The sequence below is a fragment of the Pseudocercospora fijiensis genome, assembly GCF_000340215.1.
Source record: "Pseudocercospora fijiensis CIRAD86 unplaced genomic scaffold MYCFIscaffold_2, whole genome shotgun sequence".
Lineage (NCBI taxonomy): Eukaryota > Fungi > Ascomycota > Dothideomycetes > Mycosphaerellales > Mycosphaerellaceae > Pseudocercospora > Pseudocercospora fijiensis.
In genome coordinates this window covers 7,094,711-7,116,032 of record NW_006921533.1, presented here as the reverse complement: position 1 = coordinate 7,116,032, position 21,322 = coordinate 7,094,711, and the positions used below count along the sequence as shown (strand labels likewise).

The following is a 21,322-nucleotide window of genomic DNA, read 5'->3' as shown; positions in this document are numbered from 1 at the left end:
ACAAGTGCAACCTTGAAGCCCTGAAGGAATGAGAGTGTTACTTGAGGTGCTCATGATGATTAATTCAGGCTCGCTAAGCCTCGACAACTGGTCAAGATTGTACAACTAAAAGGTATCTTTTAATGCCATAAAATTCGTTACGCAGAGGCCACGGTTCGCATCATCTACTTCTTGTTGCGCTGACCATAGGCCTTGGTGGCGTAGTCACCCTTGTGCACGATCAGATCCTCAGGTCGGTAGTCCTCGCGGCCGCTCCAGTATGAGTCCAAGATGCTCTTGACACCGGCAGCGTATCGCTGCTGAGCGTCGAGCGAAGTACCGGACATGTGTGGCACAGTCGCGTTGCCACCCTCCCAGTCGATGTAAGAGGCGTAGCGGAGTGGGTGGTCCTTTGGTGCTGGCTGTGGGAACCAGACATCACCACCGTAACCACGGAGCTGACCAGACTTGAGCGCGTCGGCAACATCCTCCTTGACGACGATGGCACCACGGGCAGTGTTGACGAGCCATGAGCCTGCGAAGCATGTCAGTGATTGTTCTGCTATTTCCAGAGGAGACTCACTTACCCTTCTTCATCTTGCTGATCAACTCCTTGTTGAAGAGACCGCGGGTCTTCTCGTGGAGTGGGCAGTTGATGGTGACAACATCACACTGGGCCAACATCTCCTCGAGGCTGTCGACTCTGCGGCAGCCAATCTCCTTCTCGACCTCTGGGCTGAGTGGCTGGTAGTCGTAGTAGAGGAGCTCCTTGCAGTCGAATGGCTTCAGGCGGCGGAGCACACGCTCGCCAATGCGGCCCACAGCAACAGTACCGACAACCTTGTTCTCGAGATCGTACTCGTTCTTGGCAACAGCGGCGACGTTCCAGTCACCACGGGCAATCTGCTCATGAGCTGGGACAAAGTTGCGGACGAGGATCAGGATGGTCATGACGACGTGTTCGGCGACTGAGACAACGTTGGAGCCCGTGACCTCGGCAACGGTAATACCGCCATTGGTGGTGTTGGCAGCGTTCAGGTCGACGTGATCGGATCCGATACCAGCAGTGACGGCGATCTTGAGCTTCTTGGCCTTGGCGAGGCGCTCAGCAGTGAGGTAACCTGGGTGGAATCTGGAGCCAAGTCAATGCGTGTCAGGCGAGCTATGGTTTGCTCGAGACCTCTCTTACGGGGTTGTGATGATGACTTCGGCGTCTGGAATGTGCTTGTCGAACTCGCTGTTCTCACCCTCCTTGTCGGAGGTGGTGACAAGCTCGTGGCCTTGCGACTCGATCCATTTTCTGAGACCCAGCTCGTTCTCTGTGGTTCCGAGCAGCTTTGGCTCTTGCTTGGCGTGCTCATGGCCCTTGGAGGTTATCAGTCACAGGGTCCAAGGTGCGGTGGAGCTCCACTGGCTGTTTCCAAGCTAGGTGAAGGAGGTTGAAGATGTCTGCTTACGTCGTAAAGAACGAGGAGGACTTTGCCCTGTCGTTGCGAGGTTGCCGTCAGCGTTCTGACTCCGCCCAAGCTGGCACGCTGTGAGAAGGTGGTGGGTGCTCTCTGGCTAAGCAGAGAGCTGGCTGGGCGAGCCAGACGAAGAGCGGAGCGTGCAAATACCATTGTGAAAGAGGCTTGACGGGTGGTGGTGGTCAAGACGAGAGAAGAAAGGTAGGCGGGAGGTGGATTTGAATTATACGCGTGCCTGCTGTCACCGCTGCGTGTTAGCCGCTCCTTCCCTTTTGCCGATGCGGCTACGGATGCGTGCCTGTCTCGAGGACGCTAGGTTTGGGGCCTGGGCAAGTGATGCTGATCGACGCCGACAACCTGCGGGGGTGCCACTGCCACACTGACCTTGGAGAGCAGCGACAGGAGACAATAGTGGTGCTTGGCTTCTGCAGCTCGAGCTGTGCACGATTGCAAGTACAGGATGCAGCGTTTGCTGGAGAATCAGGCGCGCTTTATACGTGCAGCATGGGGAGAACGAGCTCGGTGGAGCTGGCTACTTGCTACAAGGAAAAGCTCTGCATGCTGTGCGCTCCCGTCGTCCATTGGCATCGAAGCACGAGCGTGACGTTCCCAAGAACCCCACTCGGAGTACTGCACCGCATCGAGAAGGGCCAATGCGAGAAATCGGTGACTTTCGCCAACGATACTGGCAAGTCTCGCCCGACGCGCCTCTCCATCGCAAGCGGGCGGGACAGAGCGGGGAATAATGCATTGGCGACAGGCTGTCGACGAGCGATGGGCGACGGGCGACGGGCGACGGGCGTGGCATCCTGGACCACTTCTGGACAGCGCTGACGGCTGACTGCAGGCCTTGTCGAGCTGGATGTATTGCGGTATTGCGGAAGCCGCTGGAGGCTCCCGCCGTCGAGCTTGCAGGAGAAGAGTGCCAAGAGTGCGGAGGCCAGGCCTGCTCGAAGTGTGACAAGTGTCCCTGCGCAGAGCCGCAAGTCCAGGAACAGCCGGAGCAAGGGAAGCAAGCTCACAATTGACTTTCCGCCCAGCGACACTCAATAAGTAACGCGGACGACCATCGCCATCAACTGACAACCACCTTGAAACGGGCATGCATCCCCAAAACTGCTTGGAGAAGAATCCGGTGTTCAGTCTGCTGCGACAACCGACATCATCGTGGTGCATGCAGCCCACCAAGCTCCGGCGCGTACATGTCGGGACGTCTGACTGTTTTGGGAATGACGGGTGCTCTTACGACTTTCGGTCACCTCACGCTGATGGCTGCGCAGCGGCAGCGGCAACAACGGGTTTTGCATTGGCACTTCTGAGAGCACGCGACGAGACCAAGCCTTGCCGACTGTGAGACAAGCTTCCATAATCTAGCGGAGGAATCTACAAAAGCCGCAATCAATCCACTGCACCACAAGCGACACCGCTGGAAGTGCAACAGTATTCCGTGGAACAGCGGCACTATCCGACACTCTCGACGTCAACAATGTGTTCATGACTTTTGTCTTGCCAGAAGATATCGACCATGGGCCAACGAGAACCTCACAGCGTTCATGAAGTTGAGAGGAGTCAGTAAATGGAGAAAGCCATACCCATTAGAACCTCCGTCCAATCTGAATCATGAACATGGAAACACTAGCAGCGGAGGCTCAGTTCAAGTCTGTTGCCAAGACAAATCTGCTAGCAACCAGGTGTCTGCTTCATTTGCATGGTCGAGAGAAGACCTTAACAATACTCACGATGATGTGCCGAATATGATCATGTTCTTGGCTGCAAGACTGGCATTGATAGCTGCTTCGAGCGGACTTCTGTGTGAGCTTCTGGCCAGCCCGCGATACCCGCACAGTCCAACAGCTCAATTGTACAACCTCACTGCAACTGCCGCAGCAACCCCAGCAGCAACGCTATGCAGGCGAGACTCGACCGATCCTATTCCCCGCATAGCCAAGATGCAGCTATGGAAAGCTCCAAAGCAAGATCACGACGATCGCTTCGAGGCCTACCTACATTTCAACGTGACCTGAGCAAAGAGACATGAACAGAAGAGTTCGCTCCTGAGCTAGGTATCGTTGGCCGATGAACATTGCTGGAACACGCCTGCCATTTCGAAGACGCCAAAACGGCCGAGCGAGGCACTGCAGCATTCGAAAAGCAATCAGATCTTCGAAGGGACAACTGCGTACGACGCATGGATGCAACACGCGGGTGAACCGCGCTTCATGAAGCGCTTTGTGCTCTACAATCTATGATGCAAAACCTCTTGCTCGCAAATAAGACTTGCTACTTCCTCTTAACACCATCGCTTGAACGCTGAACAATTCTTCGAAACCAATGCCGATGATCAAACAGCATCATTAAGACGCTTCTGCCGTTTCTCCACGTCGGCCATCTCCAGTGCCATTTCCTCGTTGAAATGATCCGGCGAGTCAAGATAGACGTGGTGTCCTGCTTTCCGAATGGTGACCACCTTCACATCTCCGTTCTCAAGCTTGCGCTCTTTTTCAGTGGCATTGGCGAGAGCTTTCTTCTGCTCTGCCTTCAGGATCTCAGCCGAAGCATAACCACCCTTGATGTCCATCCAGTCATTCTCGCCGTACATGAACACGATCGGAATGCCCGTTTCGCGAAGGCGCTGCGCTGGATTTGCCGCGGCATTGTCTGGCGAAGGCCCGGTATGCGTGTCCAGGAATTGACGTCCTACGCCATGAATTCGGCGGATCAGAGGCGATCGAGCAAATGCGCCTGGGGCGAGAATATGTGCTAATGCGTACTCTCCGCTACCTCGTTGCCGGAAAAGCGAATACGAGTAGTCATGTAACGCTTGCGCTTCATCGTCAGGAAGATGTGAGAAGCGCCGACTCGTCCAGCCAGAGACGAGCCTTGGACCCAGAGGCCCAGCGTATCGGACCAAAGAGAAGGGACTTATGTTCGCGTCCCATAGCGTTGTCAGCCACCACGGCATCTTCCTCCTCGGTGGCTGCTGTCGGCCTTGCGATCTTCCTGCAGTCTCGTCGCCGGACTGAGTCACCTCGTTCTGCATCGTGCTGGATTCTGGGTCCGGTGCATCGTCGCTCACTGCATATGGATCCTCTGGAATTCCGACCGGTGAAGCCAAAATCAGCTTGTTGAGATGGCCAGGGTATTTCAGCGCATAGCAAACCGCCATATAGCCACCCATGGAGTGGCCAAGCAAAGTCATCTTCTCGATTCCGCGCTTCTGCCGCCACTCCTCCAACGCATCCACGAACCAACTCTCTGCTTCTCTTGCCCTTCCTTCGCGATCTTTCGCCTTCACACTGAATGGCGGCCGAGAGCTGCGACCCATTCCTAACATATCCAGAGCATACAGCTTCCAGTTCGGAAATCGCGTTAGAGCTTCAAAGTTCTTGTAGAAGAAGCCGAGTCCAGCACCATAACCATGCAGCATGACCAGATTATTGTCAACCTCTTCGCCAAGCCTCTCCACACTGAACTCGTTCAAGTAGCGGTTCTTGCCTTTGAGCTGGACCATCTCTGACTGCCATTGTCGCGGGCCGAACGGGTCGTGCACGCTGTTGGTTCGCTGGATGGTAGCATCGCCGGCCTTGTCCACGCTAAGCCCGCTCGTATTCGCGCTGGCAGTTTTGCTGGCCGGATCGCTATCAGGTACTGCTGCTGTCGGTGGTCGTTGAAGGTAGGGAATGAACGACATGATTTTGTGCTCCGTCACCGCGGGAGCAAGTGATGCCCACCATTGTGAGGCGGCCTCTGCGCGAGATATCAGCCCTCGCCTCATTTATGCTACACGCTCGTCCTTTGGGGAATGGTCGGTACCCTTGTAGGGAAGTGGAAAGTACTGTGCTTTGGGCGGCGGTGCTCGACCTTCCCTTTCCGCCGCTTCTTTGTCTCGTTGTCGCGCGAGCTGATAAAAGCTATGTGTTAGTTGTGCGAATCTCTCCATGCGGAAGGGTCGTGTAGTGATTCATGCTGCATACCATTGGCTTAGGCAAGGCTCCTGTAGGCGCTGTAGGATGCGAGGATGTAGTGAATTGGTCGTCGTCCGGATTGGAGGTGGCGGCGGAAGTCATAGTGGAATAATACGCCTTGGGTGCTGGTGACGTGGTGTATGCGGCGGCGGCGATTAGAAGGGTTCGCGCGGAGGCTTGCATGCCACGCTCCCTCGCTGTTAACTCCGTGAACGTGGCTGGCCACCTATCCGCGGTGCGGATTGCTGTTCACGCCGTCTCCGTGTCCGCTCTGGTTGTCGTACGAGTGGCTGTTCAGGCAGCAGCATAGTGTTGGATGAAGCACAGAGTCGATTCTGTTGAACTTCGCCGTTCGAGTGTACCTGCTCCACTCAGGCCCTCAGGCAGCAAGGCTTGGCCTGACCGAGGCGGCAGACAAACCGCTGTCTCGATATACCAAAATCTAAAAACGACTTATGATCCCATAGACCGAGCTACGGATACATATAGAAAGATAATTGCAAGAGGTAGACAAAACTTGCGGATGTTAGGGACTTTTCACACATGAAACGGGCGTCAGATTGCGATGGTAGCCCTAGAAGACGATAAAGCAAACAACGAAGGACTACTATACCAAAGCAAAGCTATAGAGATTGTAGAAGTACTCTCGAAGACGGATCTCCGACTTGTCACATCAATTTTCAGCGATTGGTTGTCTGGTCGTCGCCCTCGAGGGCAGGAAGCAATCGAGACAGCTGAAAGCGACAAAACACTTTCCAGTGAATATTCTAATGAAATTAATTCTACCTGACGTATATACAGAGCATCACCTGCAAGCGGGAAGCCACTCTACGGAACAATCCTTCAACTTTCCCTGGCCTATGTAGCAAATTTGGTGTACACCTTCGCTATGGAGAAAAGCATAGATGGTTTGTCCCTAGGTGCTTCGCTTATTCTACGCAGCCGGCAAGCTGAGGCGCGGGCCGGCGATGGCGAGAGGCTGTTGGCTGGCTGGTTCACGTGCGAAGGCGAGTGCGCGCAACAACCACCACACCGAACAAGCTCCAGAAGCTCCAATTCAACATCCCCAAGTCAATGAACGTGAAATTGGCGGTCCAGTCTGACAAGGTCGTCAGTGCCAATTGCATCGCCGCGGCAGGCCCGTCTCGCGGCCCCTGTCTGGCGGGACAGAGCGCGACACAATTGACAGCTTCAGTCTACGGGCGATCGCTCCAAAAAGACATATTGCATCCACGAAGACAGAACTCCAGCTATGTCCGACCCTATAGACCGCATCGTCAAGGGTGCGCCTCCTCCAGATGTTTCTGCCGAACAGCTTGCGGCAAATGCCAAGGCAAATGCTGCAACAACACCTTCAGTGACAGCACCAATCCCGCCAGCAGCACATTCAGGAACCGTACACGATCCAAGAGAAGCAGTGCCGTCCTCTCCGCCTCAGATCTACCTCAATCTGCTCATTCTGGAAAGCAGTCTGAGGCTGCAATACATATCCTTACGCACCAGATTACGGCTGCATCTGATCTTGTTTACGTGCCTCATTGCCTGGATTACTGGCTTCACCTACCTGTTGTTCTTCAGACCTCGTGAAGATGGCTCTGGAGTCGGCGGGTCCGTATACTGGATCGTGGAAACTAGCGAGAAGCTGGCGTTGTGCTCAGGCATCGTCACTCTCATTCTGTTCTGGGCCACAGGCATGTACGATCGTGGCGTTCGCTGGCCGAGGAAGTTCGTCAGCATCACAAATCGCGGACTCCGAGGCTTCAATTTGAAAGTGGTTGTGGTCCGAGGTGGCTTCTTGCGTGAAGTGATGAGCTGGTTGGCCGTGCTAGACATGGCTGGGTGCTTCCGAGAAGCAAAGGTCAACTTCCAATTCGTGCCGCGAGACATTGAAAGCACAGGAAACAAGGAGCCGCATCACTGGAATGCTCATGCTGCGAAGCATGGTATTTTGGAGGAGGACATCGCACCTGGCGGAGATGTCATTCGTGTGCTGCTGTTACCAAAACCCTTCAGTCCAGATTTCCGCGAAGGTTGGGACAACTTTCGCATGGAGTACTGGGATCGTGAGAACACACGCAGGGCTCAGCTTCGGACGGCGGTGCGCATTCGCCGAAGAGAGGTGGCCAAGCGAGAGGGAGGATTGTTCTGGTGGACAGGGTGGCGAGGCTGGAACAATGTTCGCTTCAATCCTTTCTCGAGCCGGAAGACCCGAAGACAGCTTGAGCTGGACAAGTTGGCGATCCGCGAGAAGATCTCGCATGAAAGTCTGAAACAAAAGAAACAACAGCGAAGGGGAAGCATCCTTCGCGATGGCACGGCTTCAGGTACGCATTCACGGAGCGGATCGGTGTCGAGACAAAACTCTCGAACATGTACGCCTGAGCCAGACTCTCGACCGACTACGGCGGCCAAAGAGGGTCGCACAAGACGAGGATCCTCCGCTTCCAGCGCAAGCGGCAGAAGACCTCGCAAGATGCTTGCTGCGCATGAACCCAGCCGTCTTAGTGCGACGGAGACACTTTTGTACGGTAACGGGGACCTCAGCGTGGCAGATACTGTGTCGAAGAGGAATAGTACTATCAGCACAGGTAGCTCTGATTCCAGAGAGGGGAGCTTTGACGCAAGGCATTACGATGAGAGTCTCAGGATGCAGAAGATCAAGCAAGAACCAATCTTTGCAGGCAAGATCAAGCAGGAGCCTGAGGAGGACTAGTATATACCCGACGGACAGGGCACGCGGAACGATTCAACGACCGGCTTGCGGACAGTGTGATCCTCGCGAAATGATAAATGCGAGCCACGTCGAGCATAATGTACGAATCTAATGCCTACTGAGCGCGACAATCAGACGAGTCGCGACTTCCAAATGCAGTCTTTCTTGTTCGCTCTCGAGTCTTCTTTCCGAACTAGAAGGGTAGTATTAAAATTTTTGATAGCGATAAGTATCAGCGGACTTCCCTTGAGATCGTGATTCAGACAATAGAGGCATTACATAACTGCTCATGAGCCGCCGCTTGCAGCCTTTGCTCGCTTGTTGTCCAGCTCCACCTTACTATACCATATTCCTCCAACAACGGTGATAGCCATCCCAACTCCATTCAGCAATGTCATCTGTACACTGAAGAGAACAATTCCAAGTACAATAGTCAAGATCTGTTTCAGGTTGGCGCAAACGCAAATTGTGAGTGCTCCTGCAACTTTGTTCGTCTGGAATGAGACGATGTTGAGGGCGAAAGCTCCGACGGCATTGGTAGCCAAGATTATCGAGAAATATGGCGTGAAGATGTTGTCGGTCGAGATGATTTCTCTGGCTCTCGCGAGTTCCCCACTTCCCCAGGCATAGAACAGGCATTGAACTGCTGCGAGTGGCGCCATGCGGAAAAGCAGCTCCAGAGGCGAGAGCTTCAGTGTGCCTGTCATCAGACGATTGCTGGCGATGGCCTTGAGTGCGGCCAAAACGACACCGAGAAGTGTCATGGAGAAGCCATAGACAGTGAAGTAGTAGTCGCCATATGTTGCCAAAGCAACACCAACAATCAGGGGTATCATGGTGAGATAAGTCTGCTGAGAGAATGTTCGAGCGTAAAATATCCGATAGATAAGGAGTGTAGCAATCGGAGTTGTGGAACGGAGGACTTGGTGAAATGGTACAGAGACAAGAGCACTAGATCTGTTAGATGCGATCCTTCTCTGCATCGTAGTCTCCTCTGCACTTACAGCGACACATTGCTTATGGCAATATTCAGTGTGAAGAGACTTGAGAAAGCCACGAGGATGACGTTTTCTCTCGTCGCTAGCCTTGTCAGCTCGAAGTGTCCCATCGCCAGCAATGAGGCACATCCTATCGCGGTCGTGCCAGTGTGTAGTGCCGTGAGCAGCCAAGGCAGTTTCGCCTTCTGCATTACAGCCTTGTTCGAGAGCGTCAAGAACAGGTTGAGCATGAAGTATAACGACAGAAAGACAAGCTTTCTGCTCGAGGAAACAGTATATTCCAGTGGGGCATCTTGTGCCTCAGCTGCTCTTTCTGTTGATGGCTCATCTCTGTACACGAGGCCAGCCTTCTCATCTTCATCTTGCGCTCCGAGTGAGAGGCTGTTCCGACGCTCAGGAGTCAACATTGCGGGACGAGTGTATCGTGGTTTCCAAAGAACGTTCGTGCCAGGTTCAGCGTTCGTCGAAGGTAAAGACAGTGTGGGTGAGTAGTCAAAAGAGTGTCGGGCCACGAACACAGCGATACATTGGAAATGGTCACTTTGCAGCGTGAAGTCGAAGTACAGTGGTGAGTTGTAGACCACATTGTGATAGAGCCACTTTGTTACAGGATCTGACTAGGGATCTCGCATTGCGGCGCTTGTCCAAAGCGGACGTCCGACGGCATCCCGCCGCCTTTCGCTGCACAGATCGGTGAAGTTTGGTATTGACGCGTGTGGTGGATGCGGTAAGGCGAAGTATCTCTAGGAGCACAAGTGCAGCGGCGTAGGTTCCTCGGGCATCCGATTTGGTATACGGACGTGTAACCGCGTTGTAAGGAGCGCCACCCAATCTCCTCCCGCCTCCTATCCTCCCGCGCTCAGCATCGAAGAAGTTAGATAAAGCATGAAGATCTGCCATGGCGCGGAAGGTCAGGCAGGAAGCGTGCCAAGCATCACGGTCAAGCATCGATCAAGTGAAGTACATATGTAAGAAGTCGTGGCAAAGAAGTCGAGCCAAGCCAGGCCTGCATGCATGACTCGCGCAAACGACAGGCTGCCAAGTCTTCCTCGCCTCTCACATTCGACCTCGCTCTTGCCTTCGCAATCCAGCACAGCGCTTCACGCCGTTTGCACCTGCAGCTTCACCACCCACGCAAACGTCGCACAAGCTGCAAAATGTCTTTCATCGCCGCCAACAGGTATCATACTCCAGTCTCACCACCGCGAGACAGCGAGCATGCTAACAAGAAAAATTTGAAGATGCGTGGCTATGAGGAGGACTTTGGCAGCAAGAACGGACACGCATACGTGACTGCGCGAAACAAGACCCACGACCACACCGGCGGCTTTCGCAGCTCGCTCTTCGCCAAAATTCCTGCGCCGCCTTCTCCACCAACACAACCAGACGAGTACCACAATCAAGATGCCCGCTTCACCGGAAACAGATGGCCTCAGTGCGCGCGTCAGCAAGCTGTCCATAGCGAGGCCCAGCATCGAGCAAGCGGATGGTCAGATGACTACGCAAGATACTGGGCATGGCAAGAGCAGCAGTGGCATTCGCAAGAAGCCCCGCCGTCGGGCCAAAGCAGCTTCGAAGCAGCAGGAAATTGGTACGCAGCGGGTGCGCCCACGCAGTGCTATGGCGATGACTATCGCCCACTATACCAACAGCCACTGACCAAGCACCAATTTCCAGACAGTGCTCCTATAGCCTCGCGCACGCGGTCACAGCTCAATGCAAATGTGCCTGCTTTCAAGCCGCAGCAACACCAGGCTGGGTCAGTCGCAGCCTCAAAAGTGCTTGGAAGGTTGTGGAGTGTTAACAAACATTCCAGATACGGCGCAGAACCAGAACCAGTGCACGCGAACAAAGCTCCCAAGAAACAGCGGAAAGTACTCCAGAACGCGCTCGAGGAGTTTGCCGAACACCAGAACACTGCACCTTCAAATCTCAAGATTCCACCCACTCATCACCAAAATCATTATCAGCGCCGGCAGAAGACAACGCCGCGCCTTAGAGTCATGGATCGCCCGCAACCAGCCGAGTACTATCTCGATGCAGCCATTCAACCACCGACGCGTCTGCATGCGCCGCGCCCGCTCCTCGTCATTCTTGACCTGAATGGCACTCTTCTCTTTCGCAAGAATCGAGGAAGAGTCTTTGTAGCGCGACCTCATGTGACGGCGTTTCTGGACTATTTATTCGCCAACCACAAAGTCATGGTGTGGTCTTCGGCCAAGCCAGAGAATGTGGACCCGATGTGCCGGGAACTCTTCACGCATGAGCAGTACAGGGATCTTGCGGCAATTTGGGCACGCGACAAGCTTGGAATACCAGCGGAAGCGTACAATCAGAAAGTGCAGGTCTACAAACAGCTTTCCTGGGTCTGGAATGACACTTTGATCCAGGCCTCCAATCCTGTACCCGATATGATGTGGGACCACACCAACACAGTTCTCATCGATGATAGCATCGAGAAGGCTGCAAGCGAGCCGCACAATCTGGTCGAGATTGAGGAATTCGAGGATAGAGAAGATCAGAAGACGACGAACGTGCTCGGCCAAGTGATATCGTATCTGGATGAGCTGAAGATGTGGAATAATGCATGCTCATACATGCGAAGCAGTCCATTCAAGTATCAAGCTGAGCTGGACTCCCCGGCTACAGCCATGGAACAGGCTGGAGGAGATTCGGATGAGGCCGGTGGAGTTGCTTTGCGTTGACATTGTTGCATTGAGGTGGGGTGTGGGGTGGAGAGGTGGGCGACTTTACGCTGTAAGAAGTTCTGATCAAGATGTCTTTGCTGGCCCCGGTAGATATACCAGAGCACAATCAGTGCCCACCGCGCCGACTTGCGTGGAGCTGGACTTGATGGTACTGTATACCAGCGGCATTGGACGACCTGCGAGCGAAGAGGGTCAGTAGAAGGAAGATCGTATTCAGAGTCTAATAGGGACCTGCGGCCATCGCTTTCGTGCTTTCTATCTCTATGCTCCTTTCTATTAGGCATCTCGTTGCTTTGTCATGACCTCTGCCAACTTAGCTGGAGATTCGAGTTGCAAGGGCGTTCCAAGCATCCGCTGAAAGCTCGCCCTGAGCGACATTGATTGCCACTGCCTGGACACTGCTTTCTTTCTCATGCAGCTCATCCAGAAACTCCACGATCTCTCCGGCAGCCTCCTCACTCTGCACGTCGACCTTTGTGTCCTCATTCGGATCGAAGATAATCTTGGAAGTGGCGATTGGCAGCCCAAGTGCAGCACTAACAGCGTCACCCACAGCTCTCAACTCTTCAGGCTCACTAGTCACAACAACGCGTCCATGCTCATCCTGCGCGACGTCAGTCGCACCTGCCTCTAGAGCGGCTTCGAGCACTTCTTCCACGCCTACGCCATGCTTCTCCTCAAAAGTTATCACACCTTTCTTCGTGAACAAATAGCTCGTGGGCGTTGTGGTGCCACCGTGTTCTTTCATGGCCAACCTGACATCAGCCAAAGTCCTGAGCTTGTTATCTGTCTCGCACTCCACAATGATTGCCACGTTATTTGGCAGAATTCCTTCGACTGTCACATTCTCGAGGTGTGCGCCACTGATGGACCTTCCTTGTCCGCGAGCGATTGCTGCTTCGATGGAGGCTTTGGCGAAGCCTTCTCGTTTTGCTTTCGTGATCAGATCAGCGAGTCGTGGATTTGAATTCGGATCGCCACCAAAGAGCTTCGAGGCTGTTGCAATCTCCTGCGAGAAGATGGATCGAGCTTTGTTCTTGCGCGAATCGACCACGGCCTTGTCGTGCTTGATTTTGCTCCATCGGGAGTGTCCAGATGCTGCATACTGGCTTGATGAAAAGCCTCGTAGTTGCAGACGGCATTGCCGGCAGGTGTAGCGATGTGATGGGATGCCCACGAGGTGCAATAGTCCTCTGCTTGGAGCCATGTTCATTTACAGAATCTAACGTAAAGAAAGTCGGAAAAGACGGCGCGGAGCCCCGTCCGCGCGCCGCGCACAGCTGGACTTGGACTTGACTGACAGCTCCTGATCTTGCTACACTCTCACATTCCTTGCGTGCCTCAAGCATATGACTGCGCTTCTAATGTCATAGTATACAGCAAACATGGCGGAGTCAGAAACGACGCCGTCCTCGAAACCTACAACAGAGAAAGGAACAGAATCGGGAAAGAGAACAGAAACAGCAGCCAATGCTAGGGAGCCAGAATCACCCTTCGTCTTGGATGTGCCCAAGCTCCGTTCTTTGCCTTCCGAGCAACAGGGCCTATACCTATTAACGTTTACTGCCGACCTTGCGCGCCATGCCGAAGGACTAAGCGACGAAGAGAACAGTCGCGTGCAAGGAGACATCAAGAAGGAACTATACAAAGTCATATGCTTGATTTCTCCACCGCCTTCGCGCGTGATCAGGAAGAATGTTGGGCGATGCTGGGCAAGCCTTTTCAGCAAAGAAAGCAGGCGGGTCCTGTATGAGTCTATCAATGAGCTAGTGGCTGTAATAGCTTCTGGCAGGGAGAAAGAGCCAAAGACGAAGCATGCGGCAATATACTGCTTAGGCGCCATATTCGAAGCAGCTGGCGACAGTGCTACAAGTCTGTCGCCTCTGGCTGTCAATGCCATCCTCAAACATTTGAAAGCTGCAGCAAGTGATGCAGGATTGCGCAGTGCCATCTTCCGAGCATGTGCACGTATCGCGAGAGGCATCAGAGTGGCTATCGATGAAGAGCTTGGACGCGCAATCTGGAAACAAGCTCGGAACGCCGCCGGCAGCGACAAGTCATTGCTTGTTCAGCAATCGGCGTTCGAAGCTCTCACTGAGCTGGTTCAGACCACGTCCTACTTTGACGATTCGAACGCATTTGAAAAGCTTCAGGCAGCGGTATGGAGAGCGATGGAAAGTCCATCGACGCGTGTACGGCACGCTGCGGCATCATGCCTGGCTGCGCAACTTGTGAAGAGCTACACGGAGGTCGCAAGCAAGCATGTTCTCAAGACCAAGAAGCCGAAAAAGTCGAAGAAGAACGATAAAGTGGAAGAATTGGAAGAGGACTCCGCAGGAAGACCGTCATCTCCTGCTCCGGATAAGCCAGCAACGGCTCTGTCATTCACATTGCAGGAAATCTTGAAGATCCTCTCCACGCAGTTCTGTAAGCCATCAACGCCGAATAGAGGCCGTGCTGGCATAGCAGTCTGCTACGTGAAAGTCTTGAGAGCACTGGGAGAGAGCGTCGTTGAGAATAAATATGGCGAGATCGCAAGGCACCTGTTCTATGAGCTGTCAAACTATGCTGGATGGCAATACAACAAATATCGACAGCTTATGGCACGCAAGTACGTCCGCCTCATCCTGGAACGTGCTGTTGGCAGCATGATAGGCGAAACGGCGCAGCTTAACGCTTGTCGATTCCTGATCAACGATATCATCAAAGACTATCCGCAAGCTGTCAAGGAGCGGCCAGAGCCTCCTAAGGCTGTCCTGATAGGCGCAATCAGTGCTTTGAGCTCACTCATACATCGCATCGACTCCGCAGTCGCAGTCATCGCCGAGCACTGTCGGGAGGGTTTGATTCAAGTGCTGCAGCATCCTAGCTTCACTGTTCAGATCCAAGCGGCTCGAGCACTGCGGACTTTCGTACTCGCCTGCCCACAGCAGTTACTGCCGACAGTCACGATTTGCATGAACAGCGTGGGTCGCGAGCTTAACTTGCTTGGAGGTCCTAGGCAGAGTCAACGGAGATGTCTGGGCTACGCATACGGCCTCGCCGCTATTCTAAGCACTTCTACGCATCATCCTCTATATGGATCGGTCGATGTGTACGCTCGCGTGTTTCAGAAAGCCACTGAGTTGCTCAAGTCCAGTGGCAGCACCGATCTGCGCAATTCGAGCTGCCAGTTGCAAGTAGCTTGGATTATGATAGGCGGACTCATGTCGTTGGGCCCGAACTTCGTCAAAATACACCTAGCACAACTCATGTTGTTGTGGAGGAACGCTCTACCCAAGCCGATGCTGAAAGAGAACATGGGTCAACGCAACATGCTGGAGCTGAGCTACCTTTCTCACGTCCGCGAGTGCGCCCTTGGCTCAATCAAAGCTTTTCTCACGTTCAACCAGCGGCTCTTGACCTCTGATATATCACGCCGTCTGTCGGCTATGCTGGAGAATACTGTATCGTTCCTACAAAATTTGCCCTCCAAAAGGACCAGTGACGAGCCCTCCAATCGCCTGACTGCAGCATTGCAGCTCCAAGACTACGAGGTTATGGTCAGACGACGTGTTTTCGAGTGCTTCACCCAGCTACTCTGCCTCAGCCCAGCAGGCAGCATCGAGGCCACTGCGTCATCAACGATCTTGCCACTCGCTGTGGCGTCCTTCTCGGATGTAGAGCATGATGCTCCAAACTCGCTCGCTGCTGCAATTGCCACTGCTGCGGCTTCTTTGGAGAGCATCTGGGATCTCGGAGATAACTATGGCTTCGGCGTGACAGGTCGCATCCACGGCCTTGACCTGCGAAGCCCGATCGATGGAAAGCGAGAAAGGCATTGGTCAAGCCATGATGAGGTGGAGTCCGAGATTGACGAGACCATACTTTCGCCTGTTGGCAAAGCAATCGAGAATGATGCCACATGCTGCTACCTTGGAGCTGCCTATGGCGAACACGACCGCCCTGGTCCCCCAGCCACAGAAGCCGTTGATGCCGCAATAGCTGCATTTGCGCTAGCTTTCCCGCTACAATCGCCACGTATCCAAGATAGCACTCTGGAGCAGATTGCAGGATCCATGAGTGCAGTCTTACCAAAAGAGCCATTCAGAAAGGTCGCCATCACTGCCAATGTAGCTCTAGCCCTTTTTACGACACTTCGAGTGGCGACCGGTGACGCGGGCTCGACCAAGGGAGAGCTGAGAAACATGAAAGCTGAACAGTCTATTCAGAGTCTGCTTCATGTGTGCGTCCAGGATCCAGATCAAAGCATCAGGTCTATTGCAGCAGCCGCACTTGGTCGACTTTGCTTGAGCTCTGGTACAGCTTTAACCGGCTCTGAGGTCACCTGGCTGACTGAGAAGATTGTCAAGAACCGGGAGCCTCACGTCCGCGCAGGCTGTGCCAGTGCTCTGGCTAACATCCATTCGCAGCTCGGAGGCATGGCTGCTGGCCTGCATATGAAGAACATCGTAGGCATTTTGATGTCACTCGCAGCCGACACTCATCCTTTGGTCCATTTCTGGGCGCTCGACAGCCTCGCGCAAATTGCGGAGTCGGCAGGCCTCAACTTCTCGCCGTACGTGACGAGCTCAATCGGCATGCTTAGTCAACTTTACGTTTCGGATGGTCACAACGAAGAGACGCTGGCGCAAGCCTCCTCCAACATGGAGATGGAGTTGCCAGTCTCTGCAGCAATCGCTCGAGGAGTCGATGCAATCATCAATGTTCTAGGACCAGACCTGCAGGACATGGCCAAGGCCAGAGATATGATACTAACACTCGTTCGTCTCTTTTCTGAAGAAGAGGAACCTTCAGTCTTGCTTGAGAGCCTGCGGTGCTTAGAACACCTGTCGTTGTATGCGCCAGGATACAGCGAATTTGCCGCTTATGTGCGGCGATTGCAAACCGATATCGACTCTTCGTCTCCAGAAATATCTTCCCTTGCGCTGCATGGGATGTTTACGCTGATGCGACGTGACACGCCAGAGGTGATAGGTGCTGCGAGACCTGGTCTGGAAGATCGCCTTTGGGAATACCTGAATTTTGAACCAGACCAGAAGTCAATACAGAATATTTTCACAAATTGGCTGCAGCAGAACGGGTCGAGTGATCCGGGCGATTGGATCCAGCGATGCAACAATGTGCTCACGAAGACGATGACAAGATCTGAACAAGCACCAAAGACAGCAGTTCCCACCACTCCTGCTGCGCCAGACCTGCAAGATGAAGAAGTCGCTGGCTTCGCAATCACAGCCGGCGCACAGAAAGAAGATGACGCCCAGGCTCCGTCGTCTCACAGGAGTTGATGCGTTGGCAAGTGCGTCTTTTCGCCATGGAGTGTCTATTGAACCTGATCGCGATGATCCGTAAGGAAGCCGCCATAACTGACGATAGTCCTGGCGAGGCAGCACTTCAAGCCCGGGTCGCCGACGTGATCCGGATTGCATTTTCAGCTTCGACCGCAGGTGTTGCGGCGTTGAGAGTTGTGGGTATGCAGATCATCGACCAGATCTTGAAGATGTTTGGCAAGACGCCAGACCCAGACTTCGCTGAAGCGATGCTGCTCGAACAGTACCAAGCACAGATCAGCTCGGCGTTGACACCGGCTTTTGCAGCCGACTCATCGCCTGAGCTCGCTGCCGCAGCCGTGAATGTCTGCGCTACATTCATCGCTACTGGCATTGTGACTGACCGAGAGCGCATGGGCCGGATACTGAAGACGCTCGAGTCAGCGCTAGACAGTTTCTCGCGCGATACGGATACAGCCAGCATTGGCGATTTGAGAGCGCTGAGTGCAAATGCTCAGGTTATGGTTCGCACGGCAGTCTTCTCTGCCTGGGCAGAATTGCAAATCGCCAGCGGCGAGCAAAAGTACTTGATCGAAGTCGTCAAGCCGCACATTGGCCAGCTTGTGCCTCTTTGGATTTCATCTTTGCGCGAGTACGCACGCTTGCGATTTGAGCCGGACATCTCTGCAACTACTGCCACTCCTGCGACGTCTGCCGACGTGGATTTGGTGTATGCTGCATTGAACAGAGAAACACTTCTGAAGTTCTATCATGCTTCTTGGCTGAGCCTTGTGGATGCCATCGCCAGCTTGGTTGACGAGGACAGCGAATTCGTCTTTGACGCTCTCGACAATAAGCATACTGATCAGAAGAATGGGGATGGCGAGCCAGGTGCTGTGAATGGCATTGTCCGGAAGAGTACAGGCATCAATTATCGAGAAGAGCCTGTCGCTTTCTTCTTCGTCCTGTATGGGCTGGCCTTCGAATCGTTGGCAGTGCGCAGCGTCGACGATGATGTGCTTGCACGGCAGCGAAATCTGGACATTCTCGAAGCGTTGAAGAAGATTCTCCGACCGTCAGTCTCAGGCAATGCAGTATACCAGGAGGTTGTCTTTTCGGAGACGATGGACTTGCTCGATCGAATGGTCCTCACCGAAAGCCTCGGCGTGCAGCGCGTGATTGTTGAGATTGCTCGCAACCTGTGCCTAGTGCATCCATCGTCAAGAAAGGGACAGCAAACTCCGATCAACGGCGAAAATCTATCCGACGACATTGAACAGCTCTTCGAGCTGACGCGTATCATAATCCTGGTCATCGCTGGACTGGTGCCGGGTCTCGCAGACTCACCAGTCGCTTCGCATCTCGAGACGTCCGAGGAAGCAATCGCACTTGTTCGCGCAGCACTCCAAGCTCTGGTCGACGTGTCTGAGGTGTTTCCCTCGATTATCAAGACAGATCTCCATGCATCTATTCTCCATATCTTTGTCACCATCCTCAGCACTGCAAGCTGCCAAGCAGCGGTTTTGCCACAAGCACTTCCGATCTTCAGAAGATTCATTGCCAGCTTGGCCGAGGATGAAAGACCAAACACTCGACAACAGGTCCAGAACGCTCTAAGACGCATGTTGGCCATCTTGAGAAATGCCCAGAAACGAGAGACCGAAGCCAGTCTACCCTGCGAGAAGAACACCTTGCTTGCAATCACTGTTCTCTTGTCGGCGGCGCAGTCCTTGTTCGAGACCGATGATGCGCTCATCATCCGATACATAAACGAGCTTCGTGAAAGTCTCGCAGCACCGAACACCACCAAAGTGGCCTCTGGCTGCTACAGAACTCTTCTGCTCCAAGGGGTTGCGCCTCGTCTGGCCTTTTCACATGCGGTCAGCTTCATTCTAGAAGCTCCGGAGCTGGAAGGAATGCATGAATCTAAGCTGGTAATGGCGCACACCTTGACATCATATGTCGCGAAGTTGTCCCCGGCGCAAAAGCCACCGGCAGTCGTTCTCGTCTTGAATGCGCTGCTCAGTTGTGCCGCCAAAGACGGACCGCAATCTTATGCAGGCATTGCAGCTAGGACTTTGGAGCTTGCCGCTGCCGACAGCGCCACGTTCAGAGCGCTGATCACAAGCATGGCTGGAGAGCGCAAGCAACTGATGGCGCAAGTGCTCAAGTCACAGGCCGGCAATCGCAACAGCAGACGAGACCCCACGGACCGAGAGCCAACAATCGCTTTGAAGATGAATTTCTGATCCGGCGACTATCCACGAGAGGCATTATCTGTCGTCGCCTGACGCTGCGACTCATTTGATTGTTGCGTCGCCAACTCATGCTGGTCAGCGTTGTGAGACCTTGCGTTGGCTCGATCCCCTTCCAGTTTAGTGCTCGCGAACATGGAAAGCATTGCCAGATCATAGGAAGCCTTCAAGCCACCAGCTACTACAAACGAAATCCAGAAGCGGCCGCCCTGAGCCAGTATGCCCGTGATCAAGGGCCCGGAACTTTGACTCGTGGTTTTGACAGTATTGACGACACCCATAACCGCGGTCCGCTCCTCGGGCAGGACGACAGCGGATAGAAAGGCACTTCTGGGTGCCTGATCCATAGATGCCAATGACGAGCGTGCAACGAGTAACACGATGGTCATGAAAAGTGATGATGGGACCGGAAGTAGAGCAAGAAAGATTGCGCTCGGTAGATGTGTGAAGACCACTTCATCAGTCAGAATGTCAGCATCAATCAATCGCTCTGATCCTCGCGAATGATCTCAACTTACTTGTTCGTATCAGCCCGATTCGTTTTGCCACTGAGCTTGCGAGCATATTTCCCATACTCGACACAAACTGCGCACTTGCCATGATTGTGCCAAGCGTACCCTCTTCAATGCCAAACTTGCGGGAGACATAGTATGCAATCATCGATGCTGGAACCATTCCACTCGCGAGCGAGTCAAAAACGAATAGACTGCAGAGCTTCGCAAGGATGATCTGCGACTTCTTCGACAGCTGGAACCAGCGAGGCTTCTTCGGTGGCTCAGGTTTAGGCGGAGGGGTTTCTTCTTCTTCTTCTTCTCCCGCATCGTCACCTTCAAGGAATGGCTGCTGCTCCTCGGCCGCGTCCACTCTCTGCTGCCTCAGCTCCACATTGTTTCCAGGCACAGGCTCAGATTTCTCAATCTCACAATTCTTACTGAGCAAGAGCGTCATTCCAGCCTTCACGGCTCCAATGATCGCATAAACCCAGAAAACCAATCTGTAACTCGCAACCTCACTCCATCCCCGACTTTGCACACTCTGCGTAAGCCATCCTGCGCCCAGACTACCGGATGCAGCGCCTAAAGTCCCAGCTACAACGTACAAAGCAAAGATATCTGATCTCGTGTTCGCCTCGCTTAGATGTGCGAGCGTGGACTCTTCCACGGCACGGAAAGGTCCGATTTCGTTTCCACTGGGAGAGATAACGCCCACGATCGCTGCGAAGAGTAGGAACCAGTAATTGGAGAATGTGGCGAAGATGATTCCGGAGAACATCATTAGAGCTGCTCCTACAAGCAGAATTCGACGACGGCCTAGAGTGTCTGCTACTAGTGTTAGGGCGAGGGAGATGAGGACGTCTCCGACCTAGGAAATGTCAGTTTTGGTACTGATGGGATGTGTTGGAGAGGTATTACGAGTGTCAGTGTCATGAAGAGACCGATCTTGGTGTCGCTATGGCCTAGACTGGCGAAGTAGAGAGCCAGAATCAGAGTGCTTGAGCCGTATGCGAACATTCGGATGAACCTGGTCGTGAGCAGGATGTGGACATCTTTGCTGGAGTTGACGAGTGTGGTGAAGCCTAACTCGTTGCTGATGCGATGGAGGAGGCTTGCAGTTGTCATATTTTCGTTAATTCTGGAAGCTCTTCATCGACTCCATTCGGTGAAGCAGGTTTGGTCAAGACGGTCACGACACCTTGAGCGGCATTGCTATCGTGATGTGAGGTCGGAGACAAAAGTGACAATAATCTCGGGCGAAGAGAGAAGCCAAACGACGTAGCCGTGATCGTCATTGCATGCAGACTCCTCAAAGAAGACATCCCGTGATCGTCCCGGACCATCCAGACTACTGCACTGAACATCATGTCTATCGTCTTCGATGCCTTCCGCATGCAAGGGTGCCATCAACATATAATGAATGACATTAGAGTTCACGATACGAGATGCATACATACCACGATAGGCGAGCTCA

The 21,322-nt window shown here is 53.6% G+C and overlaps 8 protein-coding genes across 8 annotated transcripts; 4 read left to right on the top strand and 4 right to left on the bottom strand.

Annotated features, from left to right (window-relative positions):
- Nucleotides 1-48: 48 nt before the first annotated feature.
- MYCFIDRAFT_86563 (uncharacterized protein) lies at nt 49-1,893 on the bottom strand. Its single transcript, XM_007925599.1, has 6 exons — nt 1,830-1,893; nt 1,596-1,683; nt 1,437-1,463; nt 1,169-1,344; nt 567-1,111; nt 49-514 (listed from the first exon to the last, which is right to left on the bottom strand). The coding sequence occupies exons 2-6, from the start codon at nt 1,596-1,598 to the stop codon at nt 165-167; spliced, it is 1,101 nt and encodes a 366-aa protein (XP_007923790.1). The 5' UTR covers nt 1,599-1,683; nt 1,830-1,893; the 3' UTR covers nt 49-164.
- A 652-nt stretch (nt 1,894-2,545) lies between these two features.
- Nucleotides 2,546-3,737, top strand: MYCFIDRAFT_210632 (uncharacterized protein). Its single transcript, XM_007925798.1, has one exon. It carries the CDS (start codon nt 2,999-3,001, stop codon nt 3,467-3,469), a length of 471 nt encoding a protein of 156 aa, XP_007923989.1. The 5' UTR covers nt 2,546-2,998; the 3' UTR covers nt 3,470-3,737.
- Nucleotides 3,738-3,786: 49 nt separating this feature from the next.
- On the bottom strand, nt 3,787-5,465 carry MYCFIDRAFT_56246 (uncharacterized protein; the record flags this gene model as incomplete). The annotated part of the gene is made up of 3 exons (XM_007924413.1): nt 5,420-5,465; nt 5,259-5,346; nt 3,787-5,192 (listed from the first exon to the last, which is right to left on the bottom strand). The coding sequence occupies exons 1-3, from the start codon at nt 5,420-5,422 to the stop codon at nt 3,787-3,789; spliced, it is 1,497 nt and encodes a 498-aa protein (XP_007922604.1). The 5' UTR covers nt 5,423-5,465.
- Nucleotides 5,466-6,662: 1,197 nt separating this feature from the next.
- On the top strand, nt 6,663-7,574 carry MYCFIDRAFT_14225 (uncharacterized protein; the record flags this gene model as incomplete). The annotated part of the gene is made up of 1 exon (XM_007924121.1): nt 6,663-7,574. A coding segment is annotated over one exon (912 nt), but the record flags the coding sequence as incomplete, so codon positions are not given.
- An 836-nt stretch (nt 7,575-8,410) lies between these two features.
- Nucleotides 8,411-9,351, bottom strand: MYCFIDRAFT_63221 (uncharacterized protein; the record flags this gene model as incomplete). The annotated part of the gene is made up of 2 exons (XM_007924494.1): nt 8,411-9,074; nt 9,128-9,351. 2 exons carry the CDS (start codon nt 9,349-9,351, stop codon nt 8,411-8,413), a joined length of 888 nt encoding a protein of 295 aa, XP_007922685.1.
- Nucleotides 9,352-10,864: 1,513 nt separating this feature from the next.
- MYCFIDRAFT_162439 (uncharacterized protein) lies at nt 10,865-11,739 on the top strand (the record flags this gene model as incomplete). The annotated part of the gene is made up of 1 exon (XM_007925797.1): nt 10,865-11,739. A coding segment is annotated over exon 1 (615 nt), but the record flags the coding sequence as incomplete, so codon positions are not given.
- Nucleotides 11,740-12,731: 992 nt separating this feature from the next.
- Nucleotides 12,732-19,554, top strand: MYCFIDRAFT_202670 (uncharacterized protein; the record flags this gene model as incomplete). The annotated part of the gene is made up of 3 exons (XM_007925796.1): nt 12,732-12,756; nt 13,258-17,042; nt 17,111-19,554. The coding sequence occupies 3 exons, from the start codon at nt 12,732-12,734 to the stop codon at nt 19,346-19,348; spliced, it is 6,048 nt and encodes a 2,015-aa protein (XP_007923987.1). The 3' UTR covers nt 19,349-19,554.
- On the bottom strand, nt 19,486-20,946 carry MYCFIDRAFT_109490 (uncharacterized protein; the record flags this gene model as incomplete). Its single annotated transcript, XM_007925795.1, has 4 exons — nt 19,486-19,808; nt 19,873-20,221; nt 20,255-20,716; nt 20,767-20,946. Coding segments are annotated over 4 exons (1,314 nt in total), but the record flags the coding sequence as incomplete, so codon positions are not given.
- Between the last annotated feature and the right edge of the window lie 376 nt (nt 20,947-21,322).